This window comes from Rutidosis leptorrhynchoides, chromosome 6 (assembly GCF_046630445.1).
Source record: "Rutidosis leptorrhynchoides isolate AG116_Rl617_1_P2 chromosome 6, CSIRO_AGI_Rlap_v1, whole genome shotgun sequence".
In the NCBI taxonomy this organism is placed as follows: domain Eukaryota; kingdom Viridiplantae; phylum Streptophyta; class Magnoliopsida; order Asterales; family Asteraceae; genus Rutidosis; species Rutidosis leptorrhynchoides.
In genome coordinates, this window is record NC_092338.1 from 424,448,322 (window position 1) to 424,469,982 (window position 21,661).

Here is a 21,661-nt window from a genome sequence, read left to right on the forward strand (position 1 = left end):
TCCCACATGTATTATTATATGTCCCGTCTTTTTTTTTATAAATAAATCTATAAAGAACTTTAATATAGTCAAGTGGTGAGGTGGGTTGTCGGCCAAAGAAGAAGAAAATGAGGCGTGCAAACATCATCATCATTATTAATTCTTAACAACTTCACTTTTTATCCTCTACTCACGTCATCTTCATCTAGTAATATCATCATTTTCACTCGCGTGTAATCTTTAACAGAAACAGTGAGTAAAAGATGGTAGTTTATTTCGTGGGTCTTGATATATGATCAACTCTACAAAAAATATATAATATAGCAGCAGCCAATGAATAACATGTGACGTTTATTCTGGTTTTGACAGGATGTAGCAGCAGCAAGGGAACATTTTGGTGGTGAAGCCGAATAGAAACAAGTTATATAGCAATAGAGGTTTTGCACAGTATCGAATATAGTGTATTTAGTTGATCGAGTTTTTAGGAAAATGAACATGTGTGGAGAATTTTTGTATAATGCAAATACGTTGTAAACTTTTAATAATAAGAGTTGAAGTTGGTTAGGAAAATATGATATCGAAAGTGGTGGTGAGTTATGGATTTAACGAAAGAGGTGGTGTTCATGGTCATGGCGATTTGGTCTAGGCAAAAGGAAGAAAAATATAGAAATTGAAAGGAAGAAAGTTGATGATATGGTTGTGTGTTTGATGTCGGTTCATACAAACAAGGAAAAATAATAATATTGTAGATGGTGTTTTGATGGAAACAAACCTTGTGTTTGATTATGTAATTGAATCAAACTTATCATATTAGTTCTCTGCTGAAATTGACTAATTGAATTCATTTGGTATGAGTGTGAAGGTGGTTCTTGACTGTGTTAGGTTTGCCGGAGCAAAAGGTGGTGGATGGTGGTTACATGGGTTGAAGAATAAAGTGATTGGTGGCCGATGGTGGCTTTGTAACAAAGAAAATGGTGGTTTCATAATTGATAGACGATGAAGAGGAGTTAAGGTGGAAGGTGTTGTGCAGGGATTAGAGAGAAGGAAATATAGGGTGTTCCTCTATATCTATATGTATAAAGTTATGTATATGTAACATATATGATTGAAGAAATGAAACCAGACAAATTCGGTTGCATATCTCATTCAAACACAGTGATATCATAAATATAATATAATTAACTTTCAAGTTTGAAAATGTGTAGGAATCAAACACGCATAGTAGACTAAATTTATCAATTAAGTACAGTAGTATCGAAATGATTTGTTATTTAGTTACCGACAGTTTGTCACAGAATGCTATATCGTGTCCATTGCTAAACAGTTAACGTATAAAAGTGTCCTTAAAAATCCCAAATTTTTAGATTAAATATATTTAATTATTTCACTCATTAACTGTTTGAAACCTGATCAAAAAGGTTCGATAATTATTTATTTTCTGTTCCAATTTATATGTACGGAGTACTAATATTTAAACTTAAAAAGGTAAAAATATTTTTAACAAATCTAACATCTTCGTAATCGATTTACAGTTCAACTTTTATTTTAGTCCTTCATGAACATGTAATATATCTATATTAAAACTAACGAAAGGTCAACCGAGTGTTACCGACGTTTACTAATTAGGCTCGAAATCAATCATTTTCAATATACACATTATATATATATATATATATTTATATATATATATATATATATATATATATATATATATATATATATATATATCAAATCTTAATTAACAAGTTTAAGTAAATAAATATATTAATTATATTCTTTTAAACAACTAAATATAATATTATATATTTACAAGTAATATTTATATATATATTTATATTTATATATATATATATATATGTATATATATATATATATATATATATATATATATATATATATATATTTAAATATATATAACTATTTACAAATAGTTATTCGTGAATCGTCGAGAATGGTCGAAGGTCAATTGAATATATGAAACAGTTCAAAATTTTTGAGATCCAACCTAACAGACTTTGCTTATCGTGTTGAAAATACAATATCGTATCGAGAGTTTGATTTAAAATTAGTCGAAATTTTCCGGGTCACTACAGGTGCCACGTCACCCCTCGGGATTGACAAAGTTTGTTACAACCATGAAAGGGACATGTGCCACGTCATCATTCTCTCCATAACATCTATAAATACACAAGTGAAATCCTTCATTTGAAGAACACTGGATGCATAAACGTTACTCTACCAAAATCAATGGCGACAACGTCACTCCAGTCGTTAATTTAATTCCGATCAGTGCTCCGATCACCATCCGAGTTAATCCACGCTAAGATATTAACTTATTCGATTCTGATCGAATAAGGTTAATTCAATTGGTTGTTTTACGCCCTTGGAATCCAGATTCCAAATCGGGGTTTGCACAATTATTGGAGTTAAAACAATCAACCTACTCTTTTTCCCAAATTAAGCACTCAAACCCGAAATCCATTTACACGTAACGATTTTGGTTTGATCAAATGGCGCTATCTAAAGGTACGAAAGTAATAACAACTTGCCAAACCGAGCTAGAAAACGAAGAATCAAGCATACGCAGCACCAGCGACACCGATGTTCATATGATTCATTCATGGGTCATGGGACAGAGACGGAAATTAGGGGTGTTAGATGAATGGAAACACGAACCCATAATTTTCCCCTCATTATTTAACATCAACCCATCTTCAGACCCTGATATCATACGAGAACATATCTCCAATTGCCAGATCGGGCGAATATACACCGACACTGGTGCGGGAGCTGAGGTCATGTTCGAACATTGTTTTCTGCAGCTACTAGAAAACATCAGATGACAAAAGAAGGCAGCAACTTCACCACTAGCAGGATTCAATTGCACTGCAACTTGGCCGGTGGGGTCCATAACCCTGAAGGTGGTTTTGGGAACATTACCCTTTCAAAGTGCAGCAGACATAGAATTCTCTATTGTCAAAACAGACTCACGGTATAACGTCATCTTGGGACGTAATGCCATGCAGAAGTTTGGCGAGATTGCCTCCACAGTCCTTGGTATGCTGAAATTCCCGACTCCAGCCAGAATCGCTACAATCCGGATACAAGAAATGGAACCAATTGTATGCATGCAAATATTCAACGGAGCAAGTGATATCGTCGTCCATGACGACGGTTATGTTTCCCCAAATCCCAAGCATCCGGACCAACGGATATAGATTGGTACTACTTTGAGCACAAATGCAAGGGATACGCTCTGCAAACTCCTAGCAGTAAATATTGACGTCTTCGCCTGGGAACCATCGGACATGACGGGTGTCCCACGCGACATAGCCCAACATCGGCTAAACGTAAACCTGAATATCACACCAGTTGTACAGTAGAAAAGGGCAATGGCGTTAGAACGAAGTGAATTCATGGATAACGAAGTATAACGACTAGTCGATGCCGGCATAATGAAAAAAGTAAAATATCAAACATGGGTAGCGAACCCCTTGATGGTAAAGAAGGCAGACGGATCTTGGCACATGTGTGTTGACTACAAAGACATCAACAAAGCATGCCCAAAAGACAATTACCCTCTATCAAAAATTGACTGAAAAGTTGAGTCTCTCTCAGGTTACCAGTTTCTAAGCTTCCTGGACGCATATAGGGGCTATCAACAAATCCCTATGGCAGAAATTGAAGAAGAAAAAACCGCATTCTTCACGAACAAATGCATATAGGTTACCATTCGGGCTAAAGAATGCTGGAGCAACATACCAACAGTTAATTAACAAAGCATTCCAGGACCAAATCGGACGAAATATCGAAGCATACGTGGACAACATCGTCATCAAGAGCAAAACAGAAGAGCAAATGATCCTAGACATCATCAAAACGTTCGATTCACTACGCAAAATCAATATGAGGCTAAATCCGTCAAAATGTTCTTTCTGAATGGAAGAAGGCCGTTTCTTGGGTTTCATGATCACTCCGAGAGGGATCAAGGCAAACCCGAAGAAGATTCAAGCAATCGAGAACATGCAGTCACCCAAGAGCAAAAAGGACGTGCAGAGCTTAAACGGGAAGCTAGCGGCACTCACAAGGTTCCTGTCACGGGCCGCCGACAGGGCTCTCCCTTTTTTCCAGACATTAAAAGGATGCCTGAGCAAAAAAGATTTCATATGGACGGACGAAGCAGAAAGAGCCTTTCAGGATACGAAGGCATTCTTAAAAGAGCTACCAGTGTTACCGGCATCTATACCGGGAGAAACCCTCACGGTATATCTCGCTGCCTCCACCGAGGCAATTATCTCAGTTCTAATCGCTGATAGAGGCAAGACTCAAATGCCGGTGTACTTTTTAAGCAAAGTATTGTAAAATGGAGAGGTAAACTACCCAGCCATGGAAAAACTGATTTACGCTTTAGTACACACAGCCAGACGACTGCGGCGATACTTCCAAGCACATCCGATACAAGTCCTTACTTACCAACCAATCAAACACGTTCTGACCAGGCCGGAAATCTCCGGTAGAATGGCAAAATGGGCAATAGAACTCGGAGAACACGAGATCACTTTTCTCCCGAGGCATTCGGTCAAGGGACAAGTCATAGCAGACTTCTTAGTAGAGCTCCCTTCCGACATGATCAAATAGGGCGAAACCACCGTTACAATAAGGGAAGTGGACGAATTCTGGGAACTATATACGGACGGGGCATCAAGTGAGGAAGGAGCTGGCATAGGCATTCTCTTCGTTTCCCCAACCAGAGAAGAGATCACTTACGCTATCTGGCTAAAATTCGCTGCCTCAAACAATGAGGCCGAGTAAGAAGCACTAATAGCCGGATTACACTTAGTGGAATATAAAAGGTTCCCCAGTAACAATAAAAAAGTACGTATATATATCAAGGTTATAATAAGGTTGTTTCAAACGAAAAGTCGAAGTTGACTTGATGGAGCTGTGACAAAATTGACTAATTTGGAAAGAAATTGTAAAGTTATTTTCAGTAATAACAACGCCAAAGGAGCTAGAACAGATATGTGTTAAACGTTTACTCAGGTTTCGAGAATTTTTCAGGTGCATAGCTATATGCCTCACTCTTTTCTTCCGTAGATGAAGTGCGGTTGGTTCATCCTCTCGATTGAGGTGTTTTCAAGAATCATGAAAGGTTTGAATGCAGATTGTAATCGTCAAAATACAAATGAGGTTTAAGATGAAATCAAGTGGCAGACTTGAAGAATTGTTTAGTTTCATATGTTATAATCAATATTTTAATTCATTTTAATTGTCCAATGTTTTCTTCATTATGCCACTTGTTTGATTCTGATAAGTCAAAATCCAAATATGAAATCGAATAAAAATGGTTATTCAGTGGTGAACGGATTCGTATATCTGTGGATGTAAGTAGGATCGTAAATGACTGTTGAATCAGATTCGGAGAATATACAGTGTAACTTATTAATGTGAAACTAAATATTCCTCAGGTATTACCTACCCGTTAAAATATTTTCACCATTATCAGTTTGTACAAAAGAATTTTTAATTACAATCTTTATGAAAACATATATACATATATATGTTCTTCAGATGTAATCATGGATTTAATGAGTTAATATGATATTAAACTCATATGATTTTCGGTTTGAGCTAGAATAAGTAATCTCTAAAACTATTAGGAACCACATATTCTTCGCAGAATATTAATGAAGTTATGGATCAATACTTCATCGTTCATTGTTCTTGATACTCCTTGGTATCTATGGTGCGTATAATGTTGATGTTCGAGGTATAGATTGTGATGTCGAGACGTGTGATGCGGATGTTGCTGTTGGCGGTGGTGATGGTATTGTTGGAGTTGTTGATGGTAGTACTGTTTCTGTCGGTGTTGCTGCTGGTGCTTGTAACCTTTGCACCATATTCTCCAAAGCTACTACCCGAGTGCGAAGTTCCTTTACTTCTTATATTACACCGGGATGATTGTCGGTTCGGACGAGCGGATGAATAAGATTTAGAATCTGAGATAGTATATAGTCATGACGAGATACCCTGAAAATGAGAAAAAAATGGTATTATGAACAGGTTCGCCGGTAAGTGCTTCAGGTTCTTCGCCAAGAGGTGAATTCGGTTGATGGAAAGGATCGCTTCTTCGCATCTCCATTGATTAAGTTTACTTTGTACCCATTCTCAATTCATCTTGAATTTATGATGGCTAATTGGTTGACCCGTTCCGATTACGCTGCTTTCGGAACTCGAGCGGAAATCCATATCGGAATCCGAGGAACTTGAACTGGTTGCAAAATTCATCTTGCACGGTTAGATAAAGAATTTTTCGATATGGAATGATTCGGATGTCGGATGATATTCTAATTACATAGAATACCTATATATAGTACAAAAGACCCCGTAGATTAAGGAGGAATTTACGGAATATGCCAGGCATAGTTTACAGTAACAGATACGCTAAGAAATGAATTAGCATATACGCTAAGATATGAATTTTGTCTATACACTTTTCATGCAATCAATGCAGTAAGACGTGTCTAGACTAAGAATGATAAGCAAATGATTCCCTAAGAATGATAAGCAGGTAATTTTCGACACGAAATGATAAGCAAAACTTTTGACATGCAGACACGGTCGAAGTTCAGACTCATTAATGCATCTAAACAACTATCAGTTAGACACACTAATGCAAGACCTGGTTCGCTAAGACCACCGCTCTGATACCACATGTCATACCCCGTCCAAAATCTTCCTGAACGAACACAATAACATATGGTACCATCTCAATGAACTGACGTCTATATGCCTTGAACGACTCCAAGTAATATCTTTTAAATGAGCAAATGCACAGCGGAAGATTTATTTCATACCTGAGAATAAACATGCTTTAAAGTATCAACCAAAAGGTTGGTGAGTTCATAAGTTTATCATAAAACAATAAAATTCATCATTTTGATAGACTACAAGATTTAAATCCTGCATGGTACAAATGGGCCCGAATCCTATACCCACCTGTAATGCACATGCGATATCTTTTAAATACAGTACACCTTTTTCGTGTACGAAATCATTTTTCATAAATCTTAGTAACCGTACACCTATCTTGTGCACAAAAATAACATACACATAACCTGTGTATAAAATTATTCTCTCGATACATAACATTCACTTTTCATTTCTTTCATAGCTTGGCTTGGTAACCGACCTTAACATATAATGAGCATAATAATATCCCCGAAATAGAACATCTCGTCTGTATAATAATCATATAAACTTCGAAGTACTAAACACCACGCCCACTAGCCCTTCCGTCTAGTGAACATTCTGGGTGGGGGTGTTAAACCCGGTAGCTACCTTTAGGATTCGCGTGAATTAGGGCCATACCCGATTCTAATTCTTAGGTTACCAAGCAATAATAATCAGGGGAAAAATATTCACAACAATTAGTGGCAATTATTAAGTCCACATAATTCAATAATAATCCACAAAACTTCTGTCTGCATAATAATTCGTTCGAGGAATGTTTTGCTTGTGTCTATCTCGTCAAACATTTATAAAAGCATTTCATGTATTCGCAGTTCAAAATATATTTCAAAAGCATTGAATAAAGCAGTTGTAAAAACAGCGCATGTATTCTCAGTCCCAAAAATATAAAGAGTAAAAGGGAGCAAATGAACTCACAATACTGTATTTTGTAGTAAAAATACATATGACGTCATTTAAAAAGTGTAGGGTTGATCTCGGATTCACGAACCTATATCAGTTATATATATTAAAACATGTAATGATAATCAAACAAATATATATATTATTAGTGATCTAATTTTTATTTTAATCATGTGTTTCATTTATAACTTAATTAATTATATTTATTTTGTATACTTTAAATAAATAATTTATATAAAAATTATTAATATAGTTATGTTAAATATAGTTTTATATAACTAATAATTATATGAAAAAATAATATTGATAATAAGGAGTTATTTTATTTTATAATAATAATAATAGTTATTATAATAATAATAATGATACTAGTAATAATAATATGATAGTAATAATAATAATATTAAAAATCATGATATTAATGTTAAAAATCATAATAATAATGATAATAATAATAATTATAATATGTATAAAATTATATTAATAGTAATATTCATAAAACTAATATTAATATTTATATAACAAGATAATAATAAGCATAATAATAATAATGATAAAAAATGATAATTCTAATAATAATACTTTTACTAATATTGATAATGATAATAATAATAATATTATTATTATTAATAGTACATATAGTTATCAGTTATCAAAGTTTACATCTATAATCATAATATCGTCATTTTTATCAAAATTTTATAATTTAGTGATCACATATAATAATCTTAATTTTCATAATCTTAAAGCTATATCAATTTTTCATTATAAATATAAACTTGATCATCTTTTTGTGATTATATATAACATATCGAATTCTATTAATATATCAAATTTTTATATCCTAACCCTAATAATAATAATAATAATAATAATAATAATAGTAATAAATGAAAATGATATTAATAATAATGATAATAATAATAATAATAATAATAATAATAATAATAATAATAATAATAATAATAATTAGTATTAATAAATAATAAATAATAAAGTAAATAAAAAAATATTTATACGGAGCATTATCTTACTTATTAGGTATTCCGATTTCCAGGTAACCAATTTACCCCAATTACTTCCACAATATCATTCTCCATCCTGTACGTACAATTACAAACCTTAGAGTCTTCAACCTTATTTCATTCATCAACCCTAAATCGTTTGTTCGTTCGTTCGTTCAAGATTCTTCACAAGGAATGGGGACAAGTCATAGGTATGTTCCTTTAATTCTTTCTAAATTAATAGACAGTCACTGAATTAAAATACTAAAAAGGGATTTCGATTTCTTTGAATCAATTGAAATTCGGTTACTTGATTGAAGGCGGTTTAATTTATTAATTATTGTATGAATGAATTGATTGATTGTTTGTAGCAGAATTTGTGATGATGGTGATTTCGGTTTGTTGAGTGACGAATGAGCAAGCAACAACACAGTAGCAGTTTGATAGCAGTTAATAGCAGGTATTGATACCGTTTTGATGATTATTTTTGGTTATGGTTTCTATACGATAGTAACAATGATCGAAAGATGATGATTTGTTTGGTGATTGTCGAATAATTATGGCAGTGATAGATTGACAATGATGATGATGATGATAAATTGATGATGGTGTTTTGGTTCTTGGTCTCAGTTCTACCACAACAAGTGGGTTTCAAATTGAGTAGTAACGAGGAAGAGAATAGAAGTAGAAACGGTATAATAGAGGCAGGAGAATATGGTTTGGTGATGTGTGGAGTGGTGGCGATTGTTGGTGGCTTTATGTTTTGTTTGCTTGATCACAGAAAAACAGACACAAGGATATTGGTGATGGCTATTTGGTGGCAGTGGTTTTCAAAGGAGACAGTAACAGGAACATAATAGATAGAGCAGTAGCAGTTTTCTTTGGTTTATTGGTTGTGAAGTTCTTCGAATAGTATTAGCAAGTATAGCATAGCAGTAGCTCGATCACAGTGTTTCTTGTTGGTTGTGATTAAGAGATGACGGGTTAACAGTTAGGAACTAATGGTGGTTTGTTTTAATATCTAGTTCAAAATAATAACTCTTGTGTGTATATGTTTGTTGAAGATGGTGATTGAACAAAATGAATCTGTTTTAGTTAATGAGTGTGTTTGATCTTAGTTGCAATATAAAAGATGAAACATGGTGGTGGTTAGAGTGGCGAGGTGGTGGTGATGATTCGAATAAGAAGAAGGTGCAGTTTTGGTTAATGTTTGAGCTACAAACAGAAGACAAATGGTAACAACAACTAAGTCAACAGTCCGATTTAGCTAGAGATTGAATAGAAACTGAAGTTAATACATTAAGTGTTTCGGTTGAGGTGGTTTCAAGTAACAAGGTTAGAAGATGGTAATGAGGATCGATTTGCTTTTAAGTGAATTGGTGTGTGAGTCGACAATCAAACACAAACAAAAATAAAACAAGTAAAAAGTGAATTAGATGATTAACTGCCCTTTTTTTTTAATCCGTAATTTGTGAGTGGAGTAGGTGTTTGTGACTATCCTCAATATTAATATGCAGTGTGTATATATGTAACTATGTGCATATGTACTATATGTATATAATTTAATGAGTGACGTACCAAAACAAGCCTAGTGTCAATCAATCATAATATTAAATGGCAAAGGTAATCAATTAGTAGCAGTGGAGAGTTGGTGATATTGTCAAAAGGAAACAGATGATTGATCATGTAAAATGCAAACGTCCATATATGTATTACTATTAAATTGTGAAGAGACAAAACTAACTAGTAACACAGTAATCTTTTTATTAAATATCACATTTACACGATCTAATAGTAACTATAATTTAAATCACTCATGAGATAATATGAAAGTGATATATAACTGAATCTTTACTAATAGCCAAATAGAAATCTCAAGAATTCAAAAGGGAAAACAGTAAAAGTTAATGAATTATAATTCATTTAGCTGTCATCTTATTATTTGGTACGGATGATTTTAACACGGAGATTATATCGTACTCCGTTGTTAATCAGTGGCGGATAAAAGTCTTTTAGAAAAATCCTATATTTTTAATTTAAAATATTTATTTATTTTGGTTATTGAATGTGGAAACTGGATTAAAAATGCTCGTCCATTATTTATTTTCAATTCCAAATAATATAAAGCGCATATTATTTTACTTATTTGTTTTCAACAATTACATCATATATTATTTCAAATAATATTTCAAATCAATATATATATATATATATATATATATATATATATATATATATATATATATATATATATATATATATCTATTTATAATTAGTTGTTCGTGAATCGTCGAGAGCAGTCGAATGTCAATTGAATATATGAACATCGTTTCAAAATTTTCTAGACTCAACATTACATACTTTGCTTATCGTATCGAAATCATATAAAGATTAAGTTTAAATTTGGTCAGAAATTTCCAGGTCGTCACAGTACCTACCCGTTAAAGAAATTTTGTCCCGAAATTTGAGTGAGGTCGTCATAACTAACAATTAAAATGTTTTTATGACGAATATGAGTTGATAAGTAGAGTTTTATCATTATTGATTAATAGGGATAAATTGATTCGATTAAGTGACATGTACAAGTGAAGCTGTCACAAAAGAGGGAAATGAGGAATAGAGATTCGTCTTACTTTTGTCGTAGTCACGTTTGAATTTTTGAAAATAGGATGCGTCTTAACTTTTGACGTTGTTTTGGTTGAATTCCGGAATTCAAGGGATTTGAAGAAAATCTTCGAAATCTAAAAGATTTGATTCTTCGGCGAATAAGGAAATTAAGATCGCTATAATTAAATGCGATTATCTGTCTCGATTGCTTTGTCTGGTATTTTTACTATAAATGAACTTCTTCCGTTCCATTATTTTCACCACACCAATACTTTCTTTCTCGATCCATACTTTCAATGATTGTGAATATGCTTAATCCAACTCTGGTTCTTAACCTCATTCTGACTATCACAACAATCATTCTTCTATTTCAACTCCCACCCGAGGAATCTGTTTACTTCTACTTCGCTCTTGGGGTTATTGTGTTTATCATACTCCAATGTCATGTCTTTATATTGCTATACACACTGATATACACGGTTTGTAATTTCTGGGTTTGTGATCGGTTGTATATTTCTTGTTATGTTTCGGAGCTCCATGCTCTTGTTTTCTCTTCCCGATTCTAAATCAAGCGAATTGATAATGCTAAAAACGAACATATATTTCATAGCATTATTCCTCAAGAAAGACAAGCTTTTAGTTGCAATTGTTCTATTTACAAGTAATATTCGTTTAAATAATAAAAGGTGAAGACAAAAGACAAATTCGACGAATTGAAGACGCAAACGACCAAAAAGCTCAAAAGTACAAAATACAATCAAAGAGGTTCCAATTATTGATAAGAAACGTCTCAAAATTACAAGAGTACAAGATTCAAAACGCAAAGTACAAGATATTAAATTGTACGCAAGGACGTTCGAAAATCCGGAACCGGGACCAGAGTCAACTCTCAACGCTCGACGCAACGGACTAAAAATTACAAGTTAACTATGTATATAAATATAATATAATATATAATTAATTATATAAATTATATATATATTATATTTATATAATAAATCGTCAGTAAACAAAGAGCCAAAGCTGGGTGAGCTGTAATTACAAACTCCGCGACTCGCGGAGTTTGAAGAGCAAAAAGGGCGCGAGTCGCGGAGTTCACCTGGACTCAAATTCCTATAAAAGCCAATGCAATTCGACGAAAAATATATCCAAAAATCTCTCTTTCTCTATATGTAAACGTAATATATATATATATTTTAATTTTAATTTTAATTTTAATTATATATATATGTTAGCGAATGTTGTAAGGGTGTAAGTCGAAATTCTGTCCGTGTAACGCTACGCTACTTTTAATCATTGTAAGTTATGTTCAACCTTTTTAATTTAATGTCTCGTAGCTAAGTTATTATTATGCTTATTTAAAACGAAGTAATCATGATGTTGGGCTAATTACTAAAATTGGGTAATTGGGCTTTGTACCATAATTGGGGCTTGGACAAAAGAATGACACTTGTGGAAATTAGACTATGGGCTATTAATGGGCTTTATATTTGTTTAACTAAATGATAGTTTGTTAATTTTAATATAAAGATTTACAATTGGACGTCCCTATAAATAACCATATACACTCAATCGGACACGATGGGCGGGATATTTATATGTACGAATAATCGTTCATTTAACCGGACACGGGAATGGATTAATAGCCACTAGAATTATTAAAACAGGGGTGAAATTATGTACAAGGACACTTGGCATAATTGATAACAGAGTATTAAAACCTTGGGTTACACTCAGTCGACATCCTGGGGTAATTATTAAACAAAGTATTAAAATCTTGTTACAGTTTAAGTCCCCAATTAGTTGGAATATTTGACTTCGGGTATAAGGATAATTTGACGAGGACACTCGCACTTTATATTTATGACTGATGGACTGTTATGGACAAAAACCAGACAGACATATTAAATAATCCAGGACAAAGGACAATTAACCCATGGGCATATAACTAAAATCAACACGTCAAACATCATGATTACGGAAGTTTAAATAAGCATAATTCTTTTATTTCATATTTAATTTCCTTTATTTTATATTTAATTGCACTTCTAATTATCGCACTTTTATTTATTGTTATTGTATTTAATTGCACTTTTAATTATTGTACTTTTTAATTATCGCAAGTTTATTTTATCGCCCTTTTATTTATCGCAATTTCATTATCGTTATTTACTTTACGCTTTAAATTAAGTCTTTTATTTATTTAATATTTTACATTTTGTTTTAACTCAAGTTTATTTTATCGCACTTTTATTTATCGCAATTTCATTATCGTTATTTACTTTACGCTTTAAATTAAGTCTTTTATTTATTTAATATTTTACATTTTGTTTTAACTGCGACTAAAGTTTTAAAATCGACAAACCGGTCATTAAACGGTAAAAACTCTCCTTTATAATAATAATATTACTTATATATATATTTGTATTTTTATAAATTTAAACTAATATAGCGTTAAGCTTTGTAAAAAAGATTCCCTGTGGAACGAACCGAACTTACTAAAAACTACACTACTGTACGATTAGGTACACTGCCTATAAGTGTTGTAGCAAGGTTTAAGTATATCCATTCTATAAATAAATAAATATCTTGTGTAAAATTGTATCGTATTTAATAGTATTTCCTAGTAAAATTTAATAGTATTTTATACCCCTTAGCTTTAACTATCAAGTATTTTTGGCGCCGCTGCTGGGGACAATCTAGCTTAAAAGCCGGAAGCGCAACGCTAATAAATATATAAAAAAAATTTATTTTTAGTTTACTTTTATAAAAAGACGCTTTCGTAAAAATACGTTTTAAATATTCGAAAACATAAAAAGAAAAATAAAAATATAATATTTTTAAGAGTTTGTTAAATATTTAAGTTTTATAAAGTTTCTTTATTTTTATTTTATAAAAATATAAGTTTTATTTAAATATTTTGTTTTTATTTAAAACATAAAATCAAAAACCAAAAAAAAAATTTATATATAAATCTAGTTTTAAGATTTTTATTTATAAAATTGTAACATATTTTTATTTCTATTCTAGTTTTTAAAATATAAGTTTTATTTAAATTATATAAATATTTTAATTAAATTAAAAATAAAAAAATAAAAAAATATATATAAATAAAATTACGTTGAACCTGTCAAACGAAGCAACCTGATCTGAAATTTGAAACTCCGCGACTCGCGGAGTTTTCCAGCCTCGGGCACCGCAAATCGCGGAGCAGCCCTGACACGGGTACACAGGAACCCTAACAGCATTAATTACGGGATAATTATTATTATTATTAATTCTAAACCCTAATTAGGGTATTTTTATTATAATATTTAGTTTTAATTAGTTTATTTTGTTTTATTTAATTTTATATAGTTTAATTAAATTATAAAATTAATAATTTTATAAAATAAATAATATAAAAATAATATTTTTATAAAAATTGTACTTTTTACAACTTTTAGTATATTTTTATATTTTGTCCCTTTTTAATTGTTTTAACGTAATATTTGTGTTTTTCGCTAGTTTTTAGTTTTAAACATAGTTTTTGCCATAGTTATTTTTTTTTTATTTAGATTTTTAGGCTTTGCCGTAAAATCCCTAAAGTGTTTTTTTCTTTAGACTAAGATTAAAGTGCTTTAGAATTTTGCGACGCCTTTTTAAGTTTTAGTACCTTTTTAAGATATTGCCATTTGGGATATAGTTTTACTTGTAAGCTTTAATATTTTTAGACACCTTTTACCTATGTATCAATTATCATTCCAATTAGTAATCTCAATTTGCGATTATAATTTTAAGTTAGTGATAGTAATAAGGTTGGGTTAGTCGAGTGTTTTTAAGTTTTATAGTCATTCTCTGTTTCTTTCATTTTTCGACGCCTTTTTCAATTTTTTTTTCTTTTTCGACCTTTTTCGACGCGCTCTTTTTCTTTCTTATTTCTCGCTATTCTAGTTTTTAGGACATAGATTTTTATTCTACTTCTTATCTAAATTTCTTAAAATTACGAAAATTTATTTTAAGTGGTTAAATTGATAGACATCAAAATTTTCTGGTTCGTAGTAATAGTTGGATTTGTACGTGGACTGGGTTATTGGAGCCAAATAGTCCTCAATTATATTGAGACCAAACGAATCCTGCCCCTCTGCTGCATCTTTTGACTATTCGAAACGTGGGCAAAATAAGAAAAGTCTATTAATTGGATAACTTATATAATTTTTATTTCCTTTTAAAAACTAATAGGATATTCAATGAATGCACCGAGCAAGACGTTCACCACTTTTTGTACGTTCACCACCTGTAACTCGATCAAGACAGCTAGCTAATATTACCGCCGTTGATTTTTCTTTAGAATCGTCATCCAGTCGACCAAGTACTCCAATTCAAATTTCTGATAATCCATTTTTTGAACCCGACCTCACAATTGAGAATCCGGATAATATTCAGGGACAATTCATAGATCATGAACCATTAAATTTTCCTCCGGAACCACCAATCATTCAAACAGAGATTGTTGAGGAACGAACCATTAAATCAGAATCCTCTAGTGATTCAGATTCAACAAATTCAATCATGGAAAATCTGGAACCTTTAAGTATGGAAGACCGAATGAGAGCTAAACGCACTGGCCAAGGTCACGCAATTACTCATCCAGACATTAATGCGCCAGATTATGAAATCAAAGGACAAATTCTACATATGGTGACTAATCAATGCCAATTTAGTGGTGCGCCGAAGGAAGATCCAAATGAACATCTTCGTACCTTTAATAGGATCTGCACACTATTTAAAATAAGAGAAGTTGAGGATGAACAGATATATCTCATGTTATTTCCCTGGACTTTAAAGGGAGAAGCCAAAGATTGGTTGGAATCATTACCTGAAGGGGCGATTGATACATGGGACGTTTTAGTTGAAAATTTTCTTAAACAATTCTTTCCGGCATCTAAAGCCGTAAGACTTCAAGGAGAAATTGTTACGTTCACACAGAAGCCAAATGAAACTCTATATGAGGCATGGACAAGATTTGAAAAGTTATTAAGAGGATGTCCGCAACATGGTTTAGACACCTGTCAAATAGCACAAATATTCTACCAAGGATGTGACATCACTACAAGGAAAGATATCGATATAGCAGCTGGTGGTTCTATTATGAAGAAAACCGAAACTGATGCTTATAAAATTATTGATAACACTGCTTCCCACTCACATGAGTGGCACCAAGAAAAAGATATCGTTAGATCATCTAAAGCAGCTAGAGCCGATTCTAGCCATGACTTAGATTCCATTTCCGCAAAGATAGATGCTGTCGAGAGACGAATGGAAAAGATGACTAAGGATATTCACTCAATACGAATTCATTTGACAAAAGATTGTCTCAGTATTGAATTAACAATGGAACAAAGAGAGAATATTTCATACATAAACCAAAGGCCTGGAAATAATTACCAGAATAATTATCAACCGCCAAGACCGATCTACAATCAAAACCAGAATTATAATCGAAATATTCCATACAACAACCAACAAGGTCCTAGCAATCAACAAGTATCTAATAATACTTACAATCAGCAAAGACCTAATTTTCAAAACAAACCACCACAACCCGATGATAAAAAGCCAAATTTAGAAGATATGATGACAAAGCTAGTTGAAACTCAAACGCAATTTTTCACATCTCAAAAACAAACTAATGAACAAAATGCTCAAGCATTTAGAAATCAACAAGCTTCTATTCAAAACTTGGAACAAGAAGTAAGTAACCTAGCAAGGTTAATAGGTGAAAGAAAACCGGGAAGTTTACCTAGTGATACAAATGCAAACTCCCGGAATGAAACAGCTAAAGCTATTACCACAAGAAGTGGTACAACACTTAAACCACCTGAAATACCTGAAAATTCTGATGAAGCTATTCCTACTCCACAAGAACCACAACCTGATCAAGATAAGGAAAAAGAACCGGTAGTTGAAAAGGTTAATGAAGATAACACAGCTAAGGATAAACCTTATGTTAAACCATACCAACCACCACTTCCTTACCCGAGTAAAATGAAGAAAGAGAAACTTGAAGCCGAGCAATCCAAATTCTTGGATATGTTTAAACAGATAAATTTAAATCTTCCTTTCATTGATGTAATTTCAGGAATGCCTAGATATGCTAAATTTCTGAAAGATCTAATCTCAAATAGAAAGAAAATGGAAGAACTCTCGGCCGTTACTATGAATGCTAATTGTTCAGCAGTGCTGTTGAATAAGATACCAGAAAAATTATCTGATCCAGGAAGTTTCACAATTCCATATTTTCTGGGTAGTCTTAGTTCAATAGAAGCATTGGCAGACTTAGGTGCTAGTATAAATTTAATGCCGTATTCACTATACGCTAAACTAGACCTTGGAGAATTGAAACCAACAAGAATAAGCATACAACTAGCCGATCGATCAATAAAATATCCTAGAGGGATAATGGAGAACATGCTAGTTAAAGTTGGTACTTTAGTATTTCCAGTAGATTTTGTTGTTCTGGACATGGAAGAAGATTCTCAAGTTCCTCTCATATTAGGAAGACCATTCTTAAACACGGCTAAAGCAATGATAGACTTGTTTGGTAAGAAACTGACCCTAAGTATAGAGGATGAGAGTGTTACCTTTTCAGTTGATAGAGCAATGCAACAACCACAATCTGCAGATGATACATGTTATTATATTCAAACTATAGATTCACATGCAGAATTGTTAGAAGAATTTCCAGAATTACAAGGAACAGGAGAATGTTCTTTAGGAGAAGGTAATGAACCAATTGATGAAGCTGAAATGTTAGATACACTAATAGCTAATGTGCCGATCATGATAACTCCAAATTGGAATCTACCGTTTGAACTTATGTGCGATGCAAGTGATTTTGCAATGGGAGCCGTTTTAGGATAAAGGATTGAAAAATGATTTCAACCTATATATTATGCTAGTAAGACGTTACAAGGAGCACAAACGAATTACACAACTACTGAAAAAGAACTCCTTGCTATTGTCTTTGCTTTTGACAAATTTCGTTCATATCTCGTTCTAGCAAAAACGGTGGTCTATACCGACCATTCTGCTCTTAGATACCTATTTTCGAAACAAGATGCTAAACCAAGATTAATCCGTTGGATCTTACTCTTACAAGAGTTCGATATTGAAATCCGAGATAAAAGAGGAGCAGAAAATCTCGCCACTGATCATCTTTCTCGTCTTGAAAATCCTGAATTAGAAGTTCTAAATGAATCGACCATACAAGACAACTTTCCTGATGAATATCTATTGAAGATAGATTATAATGAAATTCCATGATTTGCAGACTATGCAAACTACTTAGTATGTAGATACCTTGAAAAAGGATTGTCGTACCAAAAACGAAAGAAATTCTTCAGTGATATAAAACACTATTTCTGGGAAGATCCACATTTGTTTAAAAGTTGTCCCGATGGAATAATACGCTGATGTGTATTTGGAGATGAAGCTAGTAATATTTTAAACCATTATCACACAGGACCAACAGAAGGGCACTATAGGCCTCAACTAACAGCAAGAAAAATTTATGATGCTGGATTCTATTAGCCTACAATTTACAAAGACGCACACTTTCTTTGCAAATCCTGTGATGCTTGTTAAAGGGTCGAAAAAATAAGTCAACGTGATGAAATGCCACAAAATGTCATTCAAGTATGTGAAGCATTTGACATTTGGGGTATTGACTTTATGGGTCCATTTCCAAAATCTCATAATAATCTATATATTCTCGTAGCCATTGATTATGTATCTAAATGGGCGGAAGCACAAGCTCTCCCAACTAACGATGCACGAGTTGTAGTCCACTTTTTAAAACGTCTTTTTGCAAGATTTGGAACGCCGAAAGCTTTAATAAGTGATCGGGGTACTCATTTCTGTAATAATCAACTTGAGAAAGTTCTCAAAAGATATGGAGTAACTCATAAAATCTCCACAGCATATCATCCACAAACAAGTGGACAAGTTGAAAATACCAACCGAGCTTTAAAACGTATTCTAGAAAAAACTGTAGGATCAAATTCGAAGGAATGGTCCATTAAATTGGAAGATGCACTCTGGGCTTTTAGAACAGCCTACAAAACTCCAATTGGAACCACACCTTTTAAACTTATTTATGGAAAAGCATGTCATCTTCCAGTAGAAATTGAACACAAAGCATTTTGGGCTTTGAAGACATGTAATCTCGACTTACATGAAGCTGGACGTCTACGGTTAAGTCAACTAAACGAATTAGAAGAATTAAGACATGAAGCATACGAAAATTCGTTAATCTATAAGGAAAGAATGAAGAAATGGCATGATAAAAGAATCAGAAGTTCAAAAGAATTTAAAGAAGGAGACAGAGTTCTTCTTTTCAATTCACGATTCAAGCTATTTCCTGGAAAATTGAAATCAAGATGGTCTGGACCATTCATAGTCAAAAGAGTTTTCCCTTACGGAATGATAGAATTAATAAATTCAAATGAGATTGAATTTAAGGTTAATGGTCACAGAGTTAAACATTACATAGATAGTCCAATGGAAGTTGACAATGAAGTTAATCACAATTTTGATACCACAGCTAACTAAGTGTGGGGAGAATCAAGTCTTTTAAAGGATAATATGTATTTCTGTTAGAGTTAGATTGTCTGTTTTCGTGTAGTTCTCGAAAATGGAACCCGAATGGTCTTTCCCTAGCAGACCCTAAAGAACTAGTCTTCTCCCCCCATTCTGAATTTTTATTTTTTTTAAGGTTTTTTTTACGATATGAAGAGTGCCTGTGAACTAAACCATGGTCTAATGCTACACGCTTTGATCACTAAACGTAATAATGACACACTTCCGAGTGAAATAGTATCAGTAATCAGAGAAAGATTGGACGGAGTAAGAAAAGAATCCAGATGCGAAGATAATAAGTTACAATTTGGTAAAGGAAAATCAAAATCCGCAGCGAAAAGAAGAGCACGACACCTAGAAAGATGTCACAAATGCGGAAAATGGTCACATGGAGGTAAATGTTCAAATAATCAAACCTATTCAAACACCGAATTTGTTACTTTATGCAGAGACGGACCGTTCATATGTTTAGAAGAAAAAACACTGAATGCTCGAGGTTACGCCTTTGTAGCTATGGAAAACCAATTAAACCGACTATCTTATGAGTGGGATAGATCATATCACTAAGAATACTATCTCACAGGTAAGTCTGTACAGTTTTTATTTTTTTTATTTTCATTTTTAACCTTTTGATAATAAACGCTAATTTGTTCGCTATAAAGTATTAAATTGGTATTCAATAAAATTAGGTTTGGCGACCGAAATTATTGATATCATACAAAAATTTATTACATCACTGCAAAATTTAACGTTTATTCTTAAGGTATAAATATCTTTAATCAATCAACCCAAAATATTTCAAAAATTCGTCATGAGTTAAATTAGGTCATGGAACCGAAATTACTTTACCGAAAAGAGGGGCGCATATTTTTGATAATATTTGATTGATTAAAGTGGGATAAAAGCCAAAAAGATTTTTAATTTTATTTTTACTTTGTTTTTAAAATTAATATTAAAATAATATTGTAAACTTTTTAAAATTAATATACTTAAAATTGTAAATATTTGAAAAATTAATATTTTTAATATAAGTTTGCATGTATAAAAACAATAATATAATTTAAGTTTGGTGTGAATTTATAATATTAATTTTTAAATTAAGTTTGGTGTGAATTTTTTATTTTTAAAATATGAATTTTTAATTTTATGCATTTTAAATTTAAGTGGTGTGAATTTAAAAACAAAAATTTACTTTATTTCGCTAAGTTAAAAATATGATTTTTAAAATTCGTCGTAAGTTGAAGACTAGGTCTTTAAACCGAAATTGCTTTACCCGAGGGAGGGAAAGAAATTTTATTATCATTATTTTTAATCTTATTGACTTAAAGTATGCCAAAAACATTTAAAAAACCCAAAAATCTTAGCTTTTAAAACAATCGCTACAAAAAGACAAATTTTAAAATTTTGTCGAAGGACGGACTAGGACATCGATCCGAAACGACCTCGTCCTAAAACAAAGGAAAACAACATTTTAAATTTATTTTATATTTGTTTTATAAGTTAAGGCTTATATAAAAATAAAAAAAAAACAAAAAAAAACCCAACACCGCGACTCGCGGAGTTTGAAAGAGTCAAATGCCGCGACTCGCGGAGAGACTAAAACCCAGGAAAAAAATAAAACGAGCTGAACAGCTCAGTTGCACACACCCACCCACTCCAAACTGCGCAAACACCCAAAAAACACACACCAAATTCGCAATTTTTGACCGTTTATCAACAAATCTATTACTAAAATCATGTTGAGAAGGATGCTATCAAGGAATTACTCAAGGAAAACGGTAAATTTCTACACCTAAACA

General features: G+C 32.4%; 1 protein-coding gene and 1 non-coding gene across 2 annotated transcripts in view; one reads left to right on the forward strand and one right to left on the reverse strand.

The window, feature by feature from the left end:
• Positions 1-3,918: 3,918 nt before the first annotated feature.
• The window catches only part of LOC139855189 (uncharacterized), a 31,602-nt gene continuing 13,859 nt past the window's right edge, over positions 3,919-21,661 (forward strand). Inside the window, exons 1-3 of the mRNA XM_071844431.1 lie at positions 3,919-4,332; positions 9,418-9,548; positions 9,755-9,871. Of these exons, the coding sequence (XP_071700532.1) occupies positions 3,919-4,332; positions 9,418-9,548; positions 9,755-9,871 (662 nt within the window). The remainder of the gene's footprint in view (positions 4,333-9,417; positions 9,549-9,754; positions 9,872-21,661) is intronic.
• Positions 16,179-16,285, reverse strand: LOC139856644 (small nucleolar RNA R71). The gene has a single exon (XR_011762112.1). It is a non-coding gene; the product is annotated as a small nucleolar RNA R71 (small nucleolar RNA).